General features: G+C 42.7%; 1 protein-coding gene across 2 annotated transcripts; it reads left to right on the forward strand.

Annotated features, from left to right (window-relative positions):
• Positions 1-734: 734 nt before the first annotated feature.
• Positions 735-16,538, forward strand: GABRD (gamma-aminobutyric acid type A receptor subunit delta). 2 transcript variants are annotated; one of them, XM_063176692.1, is made up of 9 exons: positions 735-1,337; positions 8,067-8,179; positions 8,725-8,792; positions 9,149-9,369; positions 10,166-10,248; positions 11,528-11,665; positions 12,578-12,730; positions 13,285-13,496; positions 13,816-16,538. In XM_063176692.1, the coding sequence occupies exons 1-9, from the start codon at positions 1,270-1,272 to the stop codon at positions 14,113-14,115; spliced, it is 1,356 nt and encodes a 451-aa protein (XP_063032762.1). In that variant the 5' UTR covers positions 735-1,269; the 3' UTR covers positions 14,116-16,538. The 2 variants fall into 2 exon arrangements, with proteins under 2 accessions (XP_063032762.1, XP_063032761.1); XM_063176691.1 differs by having other exon boundaries at positions 736-1,337; positions 12,575-12,730.
• Positions 16,539-17,771: the final 1,233 nt, after the last annotated feature.

Below are 17,771 nucleotides of genomic sequence, written 5' to 3' on the forward strand. Positions count from 1 at the left end.
TTTGAAATGTTGGTCCTAAATAACAATACACAACTAAGAAGACAAAAAGATGAATCCAACACTGTACCCCAGGTGCCTCCGTTCATTAGTTTAAGGTACCTGCACAATAATTTTTGTTTTATGAAAATGTCTCCTTCACACTGTTTCCTTTGTGGGTTGGTTTTAAAATTGTCATTCGAGATTGAACAGCACCAAAAAGCCGAGGAGGCGGAGGAGGAGAGAAGGAAAGAGCGAATATGGAGGAGAAAAGCGAGTTTGACCTGCAAGTCAAGATGAGCCCGAGGTCCCGAGCAGCCCCGTGGCCGGGTCCGCGCTGGCCCCGTGCCGGGAGCGGCGGTGCCCGGGAGGCGGCGGAGGGACCGGGAGTTCGCGAGGCACAGGCGGTGGAAGCTGGACGATGGCAGCCCGGGATGGAGCAGGGAACTGCTCCGAGCGTTTCACTGTAGAGCAGCCCCCCGGGAGCCCGAGAGCGGCGAGGCAGAAGTTTGCGTGCGGGCTCTGCCCCTCTCGGTGGTACCGGCGGGCCGGGACAGCGCGCGGGCAGCAGCGGAGAGGCGGCATTTCCCCGGGCACGGTCCCCGGCTCCAGCGGCGGGGCGCTCGGAGCGATGCCGGAGCCGGGCTGCAGCTGCGGTGCCGCCGGGATTTGCCGGGAGCTCGGGGGGGCGGCGGGGGGCGGCGGCGGCGGCGGTGCCTGCGGTTCACATGCCCCGTGCGGAGCGGGCACGGCGGCTCCGCGCCCCCGAGCGCCCCGGGACCGGCCGCCCCTGCCCTGGGCTCGGGCTGCAGCTGCTCTGCTCCTCCCCGGCACGATGCGCGCAGGACATTAGTGGCTCCGGAGCACTTTGAGTTGCTCCCACCCCGCTCCGTGGGATTAATCCATCCTTTTGGAGGTTATTTTCGGCAAGCAGCCTCGCAGGCGGGCAGAGCGGCCGGAGGAAGAGCCCGCGGCAGGGGAGGGATGCGGGAGCAGGGCAGCGGAGCCGGGCGGGACTGAGCCACCCGCAGAGGAGAGGAGGAGAGGGAAGGAGAAGAGAGGAGAGGAGGGGAGAGCTGCCCTGCTCCCTGCTCCGTGCCGGGCTGCCTGCATGGCTCCCGGGCACTGTGGAGATTGTGGGGGCTGCTGCTGCTGAGCAACCATCCATCGCTTTAAACTCAGCCTCAACTTAGCGCAGCAGGCAAGAATGGCAAAGCCACTGGAGCTTTGGAGCTGCCAGGAGAGCCGGGGAACCTGGGTTTTGGTCGCTGCTGTCTAATAAATGGGAGTAAAATGGAATTTCTTACCTGGGTTTTCCCTGCCTTGATTCTACTGTGCACCCAACAGCACAGGTGTATCAGGTAAGAAAACATCTTCTCATTCTTTCTTAGCCTGGCCTCAGGCAGCCGTTCTCTCGGGGTACTGGAGTGAGTGATGCCAGCTCGGGCTGGGGCTCCCACTTTTGCCCAGGGACGATTTCTGCACTTACGGGCCACGACTGCTTGGAGTGAGTGTTCAGGAGAAAAAGGGCCCTTGAGTGAAGAGTTTCCTTAATGTGCCTCATCTGTTTCAGTTTTTTCTTTCTTCATTCCCTAGCTGAGAATGCACTTCTGCCAGTGGAGCAGCAGTTTCTTGGCTTAGTCAAGGGCTGTGTTTTTAACAGGATGCTCCTGGAATCTTTTTCCCGAGGGCGCTTACTCTAAATTGGGGGCAATCACTTTTTGTGAGGCACTGCAATATCCCAGCTCAGCCTCAGCCCCTCCAGCAGCTCTGTAGGGGCCTGCTCGAACATGAAACTCTTCCCTAAACCCCAGCACAACCAGTGGGGTACGAGCTGAATAGCTTTGCTTAGGGCCTCCATAGGTGCCATTAAAACCCCAAAATCCAACCATCCCTTTCTACTGAGTTCATTAAGTCTCCTCAACTTGGGTTAGCAGGAAGAGACTGTCGGAGATCTGAGGGGAAAAAAATTTGGAGAACTCAAACCATTTTTAAAAATAATAAATTTGAAAGAAAGATGTATATTTGCAGCTCTCAGTCACATTTCCTCTGAAGGTGTTAGCTAGGCAACCAGCGCCGGTCTCAGTATATTCTTATTCTCTCCAGATCTGGAGGCTGGATGTGGAGAAAGCTTGCCATGATTACGCAATGAAAATAGAGGGGGGAGTAAAAAAGAACTTGCTGCATGTAAAAACATGCCTACACCCCCCAGAGCAGGGGTGGCTGTGGCATTAAAGGGGTCTTACATCTCCTGCTTCACAGACATCCTTAATAGCTTCAGAGGAGTGGAAGAGGCAAAGTGGGAACTGTAGTAAAACATACCATTGTTGTTACACCTTTTGGAATTAATCAGGGAGATCTGATTTTTTTCTCTGGGAAGGAAAAGAACCTGATCAGAGAAAGTGTCAAGTCAACTGCTCTTAGTCAGGATTGACAGAATGATTTATCCTGTGACCTTGAATCTGTTATCAGGGTCAGATCCTGACATCCTCTGAAGCAATCCAGTGGTACAGTGAAGGCAGAGGAAATACTGCTTATTACCTAAGGGCACCCACAGCTTGCCCATCATTTCAGTGATCCTGTTCCTCCCTCTGCAACTGGGCTACCATTGAAGCTGGGGGTTGAAAAGTGATGTTGGAGTACATAAGACCAAAAACAAGAGGGAATTTTGAGGAAGAGTCAGTCTTCTGAGCCTGTGTCTCCAAGGTCTGCTCCTAGGCACAGCAACTGCCATGATATGTGTTCGTTGGAGACATTACTTATTTTATTATTAATTCCCTAATTGACTTTCTTTCTCCAGTTACACAATAGTTATGAGTATTTTGGTAAGAATACATCCACTCGTGGCAGACTCAGGCAAGGCAAATTCTAACTTAAATTGCAAATGTTCAGGTTGTAGTCTTCCAAATATTTCAAAGTGTGAGACATTCCATGGCCAAGGAAAGCTTCTATGTTTGGATTCAGGTTTAGGGTGGCTATGGCAGGACACTGTTTAATCTTGTAAAAAGGGAGTAGCCTTGCTTGTGTGTGTACTTTGGATCAGCTAAACAGAACTGAAGTGAAATTTTATCCTTTCATTAGTAAAAATATTTTTGGTACGAGATGCTTTTATGAATAGCAGCATATTAATGGGCAAAGCTGCCAATGGTTTCATTTTAAAGCCCTGTTTTTGTTTTCTAAAGCAATGTGATTCTGAATTTTGATGATAGAGGCCATCCAACACCCCTAAATTTTCTGCTTCTTAGTTCTGTGCACTGTAGATTGGAAAAAAAGCCACATTCAAAAAAGGAAGAACATTTTGGTGATTTTGAAATTCACCAGTAAGACAAAAGAGACAAAAGACTTCCCAAAAGCCAAACTACCAGTGCAAATAATGTTATGGATGGGTAGAGGGGGGAAGTGGGGGATGCATGCAGGCTGCTTCCTTGGAGCATTTCTGAAAACCCTCCTGGGCTGTTTCAGCTCTGTGTAAAGCAATTTCTCTGTCATGTGTGTTGTTTGTCTGAAGTGAATGAGCCAAATTCAGCCTAAGTGAGCACATTTTAGTCAGGTAAACATTTTTTATAAATAGTGGTTTTTGGTCTGCTCAAGACAGTGATTAGTGCAAGGAATCTGGCATTTAAATGACTGACAGGTCTTCAGGACAAAGACTGTGGCTTCCACTATTTTATCAGGGTTTGAGATGCTGTGGATGCTGCAATAATAAATGTGCCACAGTGAATGAGATCATCTGCAGAAAGACATTTGGGGAAATATTTCTTCATTTCTGTGAGGAAAGAGCACTTCTGAAAGGAGTTTTGGGGTGTGTGTCTGTACTGTGTAATTTCTCACTGAAAGAGATTTTAATTCTCTAATTAGAATAGGTGTATATTTAATATTTAAGTTTCCACTCTGTTAAGTGACTTTTATACTCTTGCATTTAATTGTCACTCTGCTGTGTGTCTCCCTAAGCCTTTTACTTCTATTTGTGGAAACAGAGCAGCTTTAACACGTGAATGTATGCAAAGAGTGGTCCATTTTCTGTAGCTTAAAACTGCCAGAGAGGCTTTGATGTTCTAAAGGTTGCCATGAATTAAGCCTAATGCCTTTTCAATTACATTTCAAAATACAAAACATATTTACAGTGAGCTTCCCTTTGAGTCTGGAATGGCAGATGGGAAGGATATACATACTGCTGTGGATAATCCTGGAGTTTGGCAGAGGTCAGACTGTTCACTGACCTTGCAGGATATTCCTTGTCTTTTTCCCAAGGAAAAGTTTTCTTCAGTGCTGATGACATCTGGGACATCTGTCCCAAATGCTTATCAAAATGAAACATACTGATCCCAGTCCTCCAGTCAAACTGGTTTTTCCATCTGCCAGGTTAATTGCAACAACAATGTTACAATCACCAAGAGAATCAGGTTAGCAGATCTAGAGAAAGAAACAGAAGATGCAAAAAGCAATTTTCCACATCTTTCTGGTCTGTAAATTTTTCAGAAGATCAGTGCACCCTCCTGACCGCTGAGGCCTCAAATCTGTGTCCTGCTGGCCACTGACTCAAGGATTCTGAGCCTTTTTTTGCAGTCATCCTGGAGATTTGGCACTGCTGGGAAAAATGAAATTGCCAATACTATCCTTTGCTCAGCTGCTGTTGTGCTCTCATTCACATGGAACTTACAGATTGCCTCTTGCTTTGGTGTGATTTAAATACCAGATATTTTCTAATAATATTGATAAACTTCTAGCAAGTGTTTTCAAGCAGTGTTCTGGAAGGGAGCACAGACAGGCTAATGGCTCACTTGGCTGACAGGCCCTTTGAAGATCTGCTGGCCCAGTTGGTTGATGTTTCTCCCCCCAGATCACTCCACATTTGTAGGAAGTCCTGGTCCTGCAGCAGCTGGGAGGGAGGTGTCAGCGTGGATTGGAAGGATTTTGGGATATGTGAACTTTTTATTCTGGAACTACTCATATTTAGCTCTGAAAGAGACATTTGTTAGCTCTGTCATGTGACATTCATTGCTTGGAGTTGCTTTATCAATATTTATCAATATTAGGGACAGAGGAACTCCACAGGTGTGTGCAGTTTATCAATGGGGATTTGCTTTCCCTTTGTCTATGCAGGAGAGCTCACTATTGCTTCCATGCTTTAGACAGCAGTAACTGTTTTCAATGGGCCCAGCTGAAGTTCTCCCAGTGCTCCAGATATGGACAGATGCAAACATATCCTCAAAAATATCTGCTTGAAATGAGATGTGTAGAGAGTCAGAGTGTGATCATCTTCAGCTTTCCCTTTGGGAAGGACTTCCAGAGGGACAGAGGTCCCCAGGACTGTTGCCATTCAGCAGTGGGGCTCTCCACACTGGCCTGTGCAAACTGAAGAGAAGCTTTTCAGGCGGTTTTCACCCCTTGGATTTAACAAGTCAATATCTTGATTTTACAAAGTCCTTTTCCTTACTGAAACAAGCTGTACAGCAGCTTACATTAGGAAGTGAAGTTGCTGAATCAACTAATAACAGTTGCCTTTCTTTTCATCCTTACTGCTTACACTATGAGAAGTTAATCCCTTCCAATGCATCCTTTCTATGCTGGGCTTTCTTTTTCAGGTACAATAATGAATAATATTTTAGGCCATTTATAATCCCAACTGCTTATCAAGGATGAAGGAAATTCTCCCACCATTCTTTTTGTAACTTTAAAGCACTGGATGTGATGTGTAGAAGTCTAGAGGAATGACTCAAAGGGGTTTTCACCACATAGTAAATTGAGCCATAAAATTATTTCAGCTGTAATATTTTAATAACCCCCCTGGTATTAAGTGCATATAGCTCCACTAACTCCAGCACATTTGTTACACTGATGATCTGACCCTAAGGCTTTATTAATAATAGAAACAAGATTTATTTTAATTGTGTCACGGATATTTAAGTAAAACTCCCTCTAGATTGTAATCTTCTTAAAACACATGGCAGGCTGTAGCCCTCAGTCTTTAACCCGACTCTCATCATTTTAACTTCCTTTGAGCTCCTTGGCTTTCCTTAATGCCATTAGAACAGAATCCTGACACAGGAGAACAGCTGAACTCCAAGCTTTGTCAAAACATGATCAGCACATGGGACACATCACTATGGTGCTGTCACCTCCTGACTTGAATTCTGTTTTCAAAACACTTTCCTGAACTTGGTTGCTGCTTTAGCAACAGAAGCTGAAAAGCATCACCTTCTATTGAGAAGTCAAAGAGATTTTCAGCAGATATATTCATTCAAGCGTACTGCAGCTATTTAATTAGCAAAAGACATAAAATATCATTCTTTACATATAAAAGGATCTCTGACATTTTACTGATTAGAAACACCTTTCCATGTCTATGGCTGGGACTTGTGAATTACAAATAAGTATGTTTTTAAACAAACTTCTTATAAAGCTCTAATTACATTACAGTAAATAATGAGGTTGGATGATTGAAAGACCAGCAGTCTGATAGAAAGAAGTGTTGATATATTTGATGAGACCCAATAAAGAAGGAAAAAACCTCTGTCAACATCTGTTATAAATCTTCAAAGCTCTTGTCTAAATCAATTATGTTATTCCAATTTATGTAGCTGAAAACACGTCTTGGAGTGTTCCAAGATCCTTCATGTTCCTCAGAAGAGACAGAGGGACCTGAGAAGTAGCTGGGATGGTAATTGGAGAGGAACATACAAGTGTGCTCATGGCAAGGAAATCTTAGCAGTGCAGTTTAACATCCCATTTTGCTGGGAACTAATGAAGCTGCACTTGGAGCAGGGTCCCTGTGCTGGGAGGTCACAGAAGCTTTGACAGCTCTGCTAATGCAAGATTTCAGTGGCTGTGCTGCTCAAAATTTACATTTACACACTGTAATCCCAGAACTCCTTCCTTATATAATTGAGTCCAGACAAGAATTTGAAGACCAGGGCAATCAAAGGTTTTCCTTTCAGTCTCTGTGAGAAGAGTTGGTTATTGTGGGATGCTCTGTTCCTGTGCTGGCAATAACTGTTTGTGCTGAGCTGAGTGCCCAGGCTGGCATATTTTGGAGAGAAAAACCATGTGCTTTATGTGGGTCAATGTCACATGAACACTCTAAGAAAGTTATGTAAGTACCAAGGCAGAATGTGTTTGTGGTGTATTACTCTGCTGCCTTCCATGGATATTTAACCATTTCTCTTCTGTTACAAGTCATAGATACCTCTCAAATGCCACATTCATAGCTGGGCTCAGTGGAAGATGCTAAACCAGTGCTCAGGCAGCTCTGATCCAGTACCTGCATTCAGTCTCAGGCCCTCTCAAACCACAGGGAAGTTTTCTCTTTGCAAATGGTGCTGTCATTGTCCCACCCCTCATTCATCTCCTCCTGCCCTGTCAGTCACAGTGCAGTGAGAGGAACAACGTGAGCAGGCTCAGATCTTCAACTGCAGCCTGCCAGGTTTAGCAGATAATGAAGATAACACAACCTTGCCTTTGTTTGTAAGAGATGGAGGAATTTCCACATCAGTGCCAGGGCTGAGGGGCTGGCAAACGGCAACCAAAGACTTCATGAGCATCACTGGCCTGGCAAGAAGAGGCACCTGAGAGAGGGAGCCTGACTGCTGGGAGAGGTTGTGCAGGAGCACAAATCCCACAGCAACACATCTTCTCCCAAGCAAAACCTGCTGCCTGCTGTCCACATTCCAGATGTGCAGTTTTCTTGTTTTCCTGCCACATTTGACAATGCTCCAGCCTTCTTGATCTCAGCTGTTGTATAGTAAGAAGCTGTCACAGCTGCATTTCAGAGTTCACAGATGCATTTTAGGCAGTATACAGAGTATCTTCCTTTCCCTCATGCTTTTCTAAGTTTCTACATCTACTTTTCCTACTTTTTTTAGAAAGAAATAAACTTTTAAAAGTATGTGCTTGTACTTAAAGATACCACAGTGTTGCCTGAAATTTGTTTTGGTTTAAAGAGAAATATCTGAAATTGTTTTCCTACCCATAAAAATCTCCAGTACAGCTGATTCTACTGTAGGTGTAAAATAAGTCAATAACTTCCATTTGCTGTCATTCTTCTGTTTGTAAACATGGGAAATTTTAAGACATTTATTCTCTTCACCCAGAGCTATGAGTGACATCGGAGATTACATAGGTTCCAACATTGAAATCTCCTGGTTGCCCAACCTGGATGATTTGATGAAAGGTTATGCAAGAAATTTCAGGCCTGGGATTGGAGGTGAGACTTGGAGAATGAATAATGTCTCTCTGGTTCTTAATTCTTCTGATGTTTATGTGAAATTCATATTTAAATAATTAAAAAGTTGTGATTGTCTTTTACTTGGATGCTGGAAAAAATAACAATCAACATTTTGCTTGATTTTGACAAGAGACAGACTGTTCAACAGCAAGACAGGCTTCTGATGCAGTTCTTAAATCGTTGACATCTAAGTTGAAGGAATTTTGTATTTCATTAAATGGTGATAATTTCTGCATCTGCTTGAAGTCATGCTGTCTTAAACTAGATAAAGTGATTTCCAGAAAGGATTCTGTGATTTTTAGTAGTTGTGATTTTATCTTGTGTCTCTTATCTCTGAAGTGAGGTGTGCTGTTGGAAATTGAGGGCACAATTGGTGAAAGATTTAAAACTCTTGCTTTAAGAATGTACTTTATAATGGGAAACACTTCAGTGAACTGATGAGAGAATTAACAGTCAGGGGTCATTGATATTTTTATGGGTACCATGATGATATACATCACCACATTCAAACATTTTTTTCTCAGGTCCTCCCGTTAATGTTGCTCTGGCAATTGAAGTAGCCAGCATTGACCACATCTCAGAAGTGAACATGGTACAGTATCAGATTTTTTAGTTTTGCTTTAAAAAAAGCAAAGGTTCAAAACCAGAAGCTGTATTTGTTGAGCTATGTAAACTGATTTTCTCTGTCAAGACCTATGCAACTCTTGCAATGTGTTATGTGTAACATTGATATTGAATCACTTTTTTATAGCTTGTGCCTATCCATAGCAGGAGCATATGACCAAAATACAAATGCTTGGGCAGCTCCCTGGCTGACTAAGTATAAAAATATGTATTTGCACTGAAAGCAAATAATATATTCCTAGGCTAAGACATTGATTATTGGCTAAGTTCCAAGGCATTATCATTGTCATCGTCACTTCTTAATTAGGATTTCTCTTGTCACAGGAATACACCATGACAGTGTTTTTGCACCAGAGCTGGCGAGACGATCGTCTGTCCTACAACCACACCAATGAAACTCTGGGCTTGGACAGCAGGTTTGTGGACAAGCTCTGGTTACCAGACACCTTCATAGTCAATGCCAAGTCTGCCTGGTTCCATGATGTGACTGTGGAAAACAAACTCATCAGGCTCCAGCCAGATGGAGTCATTTTGTACAGCATCAGGTGAGTGACAAACGGTACAAGGGTTCTCTGTTGTGTGTTAACTTTTTGAATGTTCTATAATCAGCCAGCAATCCTAGGAGGATTTCCTGAAATAATTATTGGTTAAACACTGAAGGAAAGCTCCTATCCCCCTATTCTTTTCTTTCTGAGAAGTCAGGAAGGTCCCTTTGGCAGCACTAACACATTTTGCACTGTGCAGTCACTGCTCATGTCCAGAATGCCCTCAGTGGGAGAGAAGCCCCTCATGCCTTTGGTCACTGGGCAAAGAGGTGCTGAATGCAGAGCAAAGATTCTGTTCTCCACTCCCTCACTTTATTTTCCAAGGGAGCTTGGAGCCTGATTTAGGCTCAGCTCCCCCATCTTTCACACACACAAAGTAGCATTTCTCACTTTTGAAGAGGGCTGTGGCTGGAACTCAGTAACTATATTGACAGTTAATTGTGTAGTGTTCTGAAAAATAATGAATGTGCACCTTTGAAACTGCAACTCCAAAGTCCCCCTTAAGGTATTGGTAGTGATCTTGGGGACAGTGAAAGGGAGGAGATTGAATCAGAAAATTCCTTTTTATCATCTTCAGTAGCTGCAGAATCCCCTGACGTTACACGAGTCATTTGACCTTTTTTCAATTCCCTCTGCCTCTGGGTTTCCCACAGACTCAGGCAGCAGCCAGCAGGACTTTGAAAACAGTTTCCTTTGTTAGCATTAAAGTTTCAAAGTTTTCCACTCAGTCTTTTGAGTTCTGAGGAAAAGGCTCTGTCTGAATGTCCCTAACTGGTGTTCCTGTTGCTCCACACAGGATTACCTCAACTGTGGCCTGTGACATGGACCTTTCCAAGTATCCCATGGATGAGCAGGAATGCATGCTGGATTTGGAGAGCTGTAAGGGCCGAGTATCTCTGTGCTTTGTGTAAAGCTGAGATAGCTGGACTGGGCTGGGATGATTCTGCTTTAGTCACTTGGGGTTTAAGTGAACAGAAATCTCTTCAATCCCTGTGCTGGGCATTACACTGTGCACTTTTCAATAGCAGTCCAACCCTGGTCCAGTCCAAATCTCTAGGACTGAACAATGTACAGTCCTGCTGACAAATGTTTGGAACTTTGTGCTTCCTGTGAAACCTTGTGCAGTTGTGACAGTCACTGGCATTACTGAGGCTTGTATCAAACCCAGTGAGAACAAGTAGAAAAGCCCACAGGCAAAATGTGATGTGCTATTTTTAATTTATGAGAAAATAGGAAAAAAAGAGAATTCCCTGCTTTTAATGAATGCCATTGTGACTAACCTTCACACAGCTCTTTAACTTGCCTTGGCATTCGTGTGTCTGTTACACAGAAATCCATCAGAATGCTGCATGGATGGGCTTAATTCATTTGTACTCACAAAGGAGGGTGAAGAATGGATTTATATTTTATCCAGCTTGTATTTAATCTATGATCAGCATGTAATTCCCATGAGCATTAATACTTCTGAATGAAAATCACCACTGACACAAGCAGGGACCACCCAGTCAGGGAAAGTGAATCTGGATTTTAGATCAAGGAGCCTCCAGGTCCTGAGGGTTGCAGAGATCTGGGAACAGCAGATCCTGAGCAGATCCCTTGGCCTGTTGATGCAGGTTTCTGGTTTTCTTTTTTGTCACTGACTTTGTTTTCTAGGCTGTTAACCACAATACCATTTTATCCTGTCAAAAATAGCAATCTACAGTTTTACTTACATAATCAGCAAATGCAGAGGCAGCAGACAGTGCCCCAGCAATTCCTTCCCTCTCCCAGGGAGTTCTGCAGGGAGTTTTGGTGGGGGTTGAAGGTTTTAATTGAATTTGAGGGTTTTCATTTCAGTGAAGCAAACAGAAAAAAAGTCTCTTTAAAGAAATGGATGCTTTAGTAGCAAGTTGTCAATGAACAGCAGAAGTAGGAAAGATTGATTTCCTGTGGATTTGCATATTACATAAATCCTCTCATTCATATCCCCCTTTTGTCATGGCTGTGGTGCCCTGCACCTCTCCAAAGCAGAGAGAATGATCCTGACTGAATCTCAGCACGTTTGCATCGTGTCTGCTGGAAATCAGCATAGCAGAGAAATTAGAGATCTTCTACTATTAATTCTCTAAGCTCTGAATTCTGCCTTGAACTTTGTGTTTACTCAGCTTTCTTTTGGCAGATGGCTACTCTTCAGAGGACATTGTCTACCACTGGTCAGAAAACCAGGAGGAGATCCACGGGCTGGATAAGCTGCAGCTTGCTCAATTCACAATTACCAACTACCAGTTCACAACAGAAATTATGAACTTCAAATCTGGTAACAGAATCTTTCTTCAATTCAGGGACAGTAGCTGACTTTTTTCCTGCAGAGAGAAACCTCCTCTATCTATAACAGAAAATCCTTCTCCTTAAGTGACTAATTTAAGAACCTGTCAGGTTTCTGATAAGAGTTTCCTTCATCTTCCACTTGTGAGAAGTGCCATTCTTTGCTGAGCCTCTAGGTAGCCACTGGAGCAGGTTCTGTCCTTCAGCTCTCTCTGCTTGACAAAATCCTGCGCGGAGTAGCCAGACAGCACTTGATAAAAGCACTTGAGGTATAGCTCACATTTTCTTGACCTAATTTGCAACTTCAGATCAAGAAAAATTTCCATTAGCCCTGATGTTCTGGAGCTTATGACGTACAGTCAGATCAGTCTAATTCTACCCCGTAGAAGTCAGTGGTGTGTATGTCTATCACTGGGCTTATTGCAATGTTTGTACAAGATTGGAGTCATTTCTTTCCTGCTGATTTTTCATCCTCTTTCATGTATTCAGATTCTCATTTATGCTGCACATCTCCTCTAAGCTCTTTTTTGAGTTTGAAATTAACTTGGCCTTTTAAAAAATCTAAATTTAGTATCTGGAGGACTTTCTACAGCAGATGATAAGACAGTACACATTTTGAAGCAATACTGTTATTTGAGAAGACTCATGATTTTATTTTCAGATCTGGCATTGATATGACCTGAGACAAATCATTTGACCTATTCTTAGCTGATGAAAGCTGCAGAACCTCGTGCAGGGTTTAGGAAGCATCAATCCAACAGCATCAAAAAAGCTTTTTGTGACCCTTGTGCAGAGGATGCTAAAGAGTGTAGCTCTGTGTCGTTATCTGAAATGTCATTTAAATATCAATCTAAGTGTAATTCCCACAGCCAGAATCCCTTGTGCCTGCTCTCCTTTCCAGCAGGTCAGTTTCCCAGGCTCAGTCTCCACTTCCACCTCCGGCGGAACCGAGGCGTTTACATCATCCAGTCCTACGTGCCCTCCATCCTGCTGGTGGCCATGTCGTGGGTGTCCTTCTGGATCAGCCAGTCAGCTGTGCCTGCCAGGGTGTCACTAGGTAAAACAGATGGCTTGGGCACTCTGGGGAAGGCAGTGCTCAAGTGGGAATTGTGCTCTGATAATCCTCATTAAGGTGCATTTATGTTTACATTTGCAGAAGGGGGGGTTCTTTGAAAGATTTCTCTCCTGGTTTAATTTCTGTCATGTTATCGGAGTAGTTCCTCAGTAAGGAACAGCAAATAAGCACCTAGGGAGGGTTAAAAGCAGTAATGACTGTGAAAGAAATGAAAGAATTGATTTGAAGGAACTGGGACAGTGGCAAAAAAAAGTTCCTGAAGCTTGTGGGTCTTTTTGTCTGACTAAGGGTTGCCAGTCCAGATGTAAAAGTGTTTGAGGGTTAATTATTTGGGTTTTGTTTCCCCTGATCTAGGACAAAACCAAGAATAACTTGTTCAAAGCTGCCTTAGTCATACAAATGCAGTTTCTTAAAAGTTTTGAAAATCAGAAGCCACAGTATTAAGGGGCTTTTACTGTGAAAATGATAACAATTAATATTAATAAATATATTTATGTATATTAGTGTAGATATTTCTCTCTCATGGCACCCTGCAGGTATCACCACAGTTCTCACAATGACCACCCTGATGGTCAGTGCCAGATCCTCACTCCCACGAGCCTCTGCCATCAAGGCCCTGGACGTTTACTTCTGGATCTGCTATGTGTTTGTGTTTGCTGCTCTGGTGGAATATGCCTTTGCACATTTCAATGCTGACTACATGAAAAAGCAGAAGAACAAGATCAAGGCGAGAAGGCAGAGTGCAGAGGTCAGTAAGTGTGATTCTGGGAATAACTTTGCCACAGCAATCACCCTGCTTATGACCTTTTACTCCAAATTCTTCCTGAGGAGAAATGCTTTGAGAATGTTCTGGATGGTACCTCAGTAATTCAGAGCATGGAAAGCCATAACCAGAATTATATGTGGTAGCACAGAGCTTCCATCACTTCTGCCAAAGCAGGGGTTAAATCCCATTCTCCACATATGGATCCCAGGGGTGTTTCACCATGCTGGTGGCATGGATGGCTTGGATAAATGACACTGTCCTTGCCCTGTAAATTGCCATTATTCTCCTCTCTCCTTTGCAGATCAACGTGAAGAATGCCATTGTTCTGTTTTCCCTCTCCATAGCTGGGGTGAACCAGGAACTGGCCATTTCCAACAGGCAGCACCGAATTCCCAGAAGCCTGCCAGGATCATATGGCACAATAGAAATAGAAACTGGAGAGACAAAACAGCAGCAGGGAATGAAACTGGACAAAAAGACTGGCCTGAAGTCCCTCTTTAAGCCCATTGATGCTGACACCATTGACATTTATGCCAGAGCCGTGTTCCCAGCAGCCTTTGCAGCAGTCAATGTTATATACTGGGTTGCATACACAATGTAAAGGCAACAAAAAAAGGAAAATTCTTCCCAAGACCTACAAACTGAACAATACCCACAGGCTAAAAAGCCCTCACTGAAACTGAATGGAGGCACCTCTTCTCAAAGTATTTTCCACCGAGCTCAAACACTTCCAAAGCCAAGAAGGTCCTGCTATGAATTCCTACTTAAAGCAGCAATTTATTGCTGACCTGATTTGATACCTGAGACTGCACTCTGCCAAACAAGTCCAGCTCTTCCTTTCCTGTAATTCCATGAGACAACTTTTCATATGTACATATTTGTAGCAAAAGTTTAAATCTTAAATGACCATGGTTTTCCTCCACTTCAAGGTTGATCAGTAATGAAGATTTGGCTTTTCACACTCAGATAATTTCCTTTTTATTTGTAATGAAAGAGCTCATTCCTCACTTCTGCACGAGTGGTTTTCTGCATCTGTGGGCTGGCCTAGGTTTAACAGTAGTGCTAAAGTTGGAGTTTTTAATCAGAAAAATCTCATGAACAAAGTAAAAGGGAATAGAGGGGAGTGGAGGCTTTTTCTTAAAATATTATTTGTCTTGGGTAAAGTATTGAAAAATTTCAATGCTCTTAGTCACAGCATGAAATAAAATATACTACATAAAATTCTACTGAATTGTTAATAATGACTGTATTACATTTCAGATCTGAGCTAATGAAAGTTTAAACATTTAAACACAGAAATGTTTATTAGTTTAATAGCCCCCAAAATAGATAAAGTGGTTTAGAACCACAGAGAAAGCTCAGGCTTCCTGTGTTAGATTGGGGAAAATTTGAAAGGTGCTCAATAATGAAGGAAGTCAGACTCCATTTGCAGGAATGACTTTAGAATTTCTTCTGTTAATTTTCACTGAGAATCTACCATGTGTGCCTCTGAAAATATCCTTTTGAATCTGTCCCTAAATAGCTGAGGGAAGTAAAAAAATTTCATAACTGTCTTTAAGTTATTCCGTTGCTTTGGATATTTTTGCTGGTTTTATTCAGAGGCTGACCTAATCTCTTAGGCCTCTTCACTTCCATTATTCAACAGTGAAATTTATGGGTCCTCATACACATAGCTTAATTCAGGACTAGATCTCTCACCCAACTCATGCAAAATAACACTTGGTTCTGTAAATAATCTCAGTGAGCTCAGCAAGTGAACACAGTACTCACAACAAACTAGTTTCACAATAATTCTCTAAAACCTCCACAGCAAATATATTGGAATATGGATTAAAACTGAAATAATATTAATGTAGGAAGCCAATGTAATACATTACAAAAGGACAATTTATTTTCAGGGTATTGTTGCCTTGAAAGTGAGAGGTTGCTTTAAAAATAGAGACTGCCACAAAAGAAAAGGTGAAATGAGAGAGAGGGAGAGAAGGAAGAAAAGCTGAAAAGCTGCAATGGAAAGAGCATGGAGAGAGACCAAGCCAGGGGCTGTAGGTGAGGGAAGAGCTTTGCTGGATTTAGGATGCAGCTCTTGAACGTGTGGCTGACAATAAATAGTTGCAATAAGGGTGAAAGGAGGGTTTGATCCCCATGGAGTATGTGCACATTCCTCCTGCCTTAACTCAGCTGTGATTTAAAGTTTGATTTCACATGACCAGCATGGAAAGTTAAAACATTTTAGCACTGATTTATAACTTAGAATGAGATTTGCTCATATCAGTGAAGTAAGAGAACGCTTTGAAGAAAAAAATAATGATCTTGAACTGGGCTGTAATAGAAAATATGCTCCATTGTAGGTTAGGTTCACCTCAATCTTTAGTTTCTGTTATCATGGAAATTCTATCAGCCAAGAGAGTGCTGGAAAACCCCAAGTGACATCGAGCTGTGACTGTTTCCCCCAGCCCTCAGCACCAAACTGAGACACCTGGGCTCTGCTCCCACATCTCACCCCTGAGCTGCTGCGGAATCTCAGTCAAACCCTTCCCCTGCATCGTCTGAAGAATTGCTAGAATCATTCCTTTCCTGTATCTTTGAGTTTTCCAGAAGAAAAGCTCTTCAGGAGACACAAATCCTGTCCTCCAGCTAGGTAAGTGCACCCAATCAGTACTTTCATGGTACCATTTACCATTGTTTCTCAGGCTCACATACTGAATTAAGGCCAAGTATCACTCAAATGTCACCTTACTTGAAAAGCAAATGAAAATCTGCATCTCTTTCAATATATTCAGGTAATCAAGCTTTTTTCTTTCCCTCCTGCTTCTCCTCATTCTAATTTGTTTTTCTTATTGTTTGTTCCTGATGCTGATGGAATGCTGCATTTCAGAAATACACTATATTTTTTTCTAAGTGTGTTTTTGGTCATAATCACTTTCTCTCCAAGGAAACGCAACCTCTTCTGCCTTCCTCTGAATAAATCCTACTGCTCCATACAATGATTTAATGCGGAGTGGAATAAAAGCAGCAGAAGCATGACTTTACAATGCCTTTTCCTTACTAAGTTGTTGCTTTTTCCATGATCCATCACCACAAAAATACAACATCTTTTGGAAAGACCATGGTGCCACCACCTTCTCTGTTATACTTGTAAAAATCAGAAATAATCTTTAGTTTAAAATCAGATTAATTTCTGCAGGGAAAGCAGAATCCAGCCTTTTTGTATCTCACTGTTTTCTCCAGCTATTAGTTTATTATGTAGCCTGTCAGCGTTGGTAACTTCTGCTAAGAGTGAAATTATTGACTAAATCCAGCTGGAGGAATATTCACAGCAAGTTCCTGAGGAGTGCAAATCATAATCCATGATTTGGGAATTAAAGTTATTAAAGAGCAGAGAAGGAAGCACTGCCCTGGTCCCTCTAGTGTGCAGTGGCCAGTTATTGTGAGTAATTAGCAAGAAGGTGGCTGCAGATATTGTAAAGGCAATGTCTAATCTAATTACTTCAGCAGTAATGGTTTGTAACTGTGCACCTGACATAACTCCTTACACTGCAGCCAACTGACTGATCACATGGGGTTATTGGACAAAATTAGTTGCTTCTCCATCTGGGAGACAGTCACAGGCTGCATGTCCTGCTGGCTGCTCCACAAGATTTATTCAGTGAATTTTTTCTCCAGTTTGCCTGCAGATCTTCAAGGTGCACAGCTCAGCGTGACTGATCAAAGTAAAAGGTGGCAGCAATCTCCTCAAAAAACCCAAAGCCAGAATGTCAGAGTACCTACAGTGATGTAGACAGAAGGATAAATAAAAGGCAAAAATATCTCAGAAGGTTGCAGGGAGTTGGAGAAGTGCCCTGTGAGCACACACATGGCAATGTGTCCATTGCAGAAACAAGGGGATCTGAGGGGGAACAGGAGTTTCAGCTGCTCTTGTTGCACTTGCATGAGTAGCACAAGACAAAACACCTCCATCAACAAGAGGGAGATTTGCTTAAATTGGTTTCCAGAGCCAGAAGCTGAAAATTCAGATGCCATTCAAACTTTTGAGGAGACATTTCAGTAAGGAGTATGGTGAATTGATTGGAGTTTTGCATAAATTTGAATCTTCTATACTTTTGTGTGTACTTCACTTTTTTTTCCATTTGAAATCATCATATTTAAAAATCTCCAGACATTACTGCTTTAGACCTATTAACATCTAAAGACAATTCCCATTTCAACTCTAATTTCATGATGCCCTTAATAAAGTGAAATAAGCCAGATTTGATGGCA

Source organism: Melospiza melodia, chromosome 26 (assembly GCF_035770615.1).
Source record: "Melospiza melodia melodia isolate bMelMel2 chromosome 26, bMelMel2.pri, whole genome shotgun sequence".
In the NCBI taxonomy this organism is placed as follows: Eukaryota; Metazoa; Chordata; class Aves; order Passeriformes; family Passerellidae; genus Melospiza; species Melospiza melodia.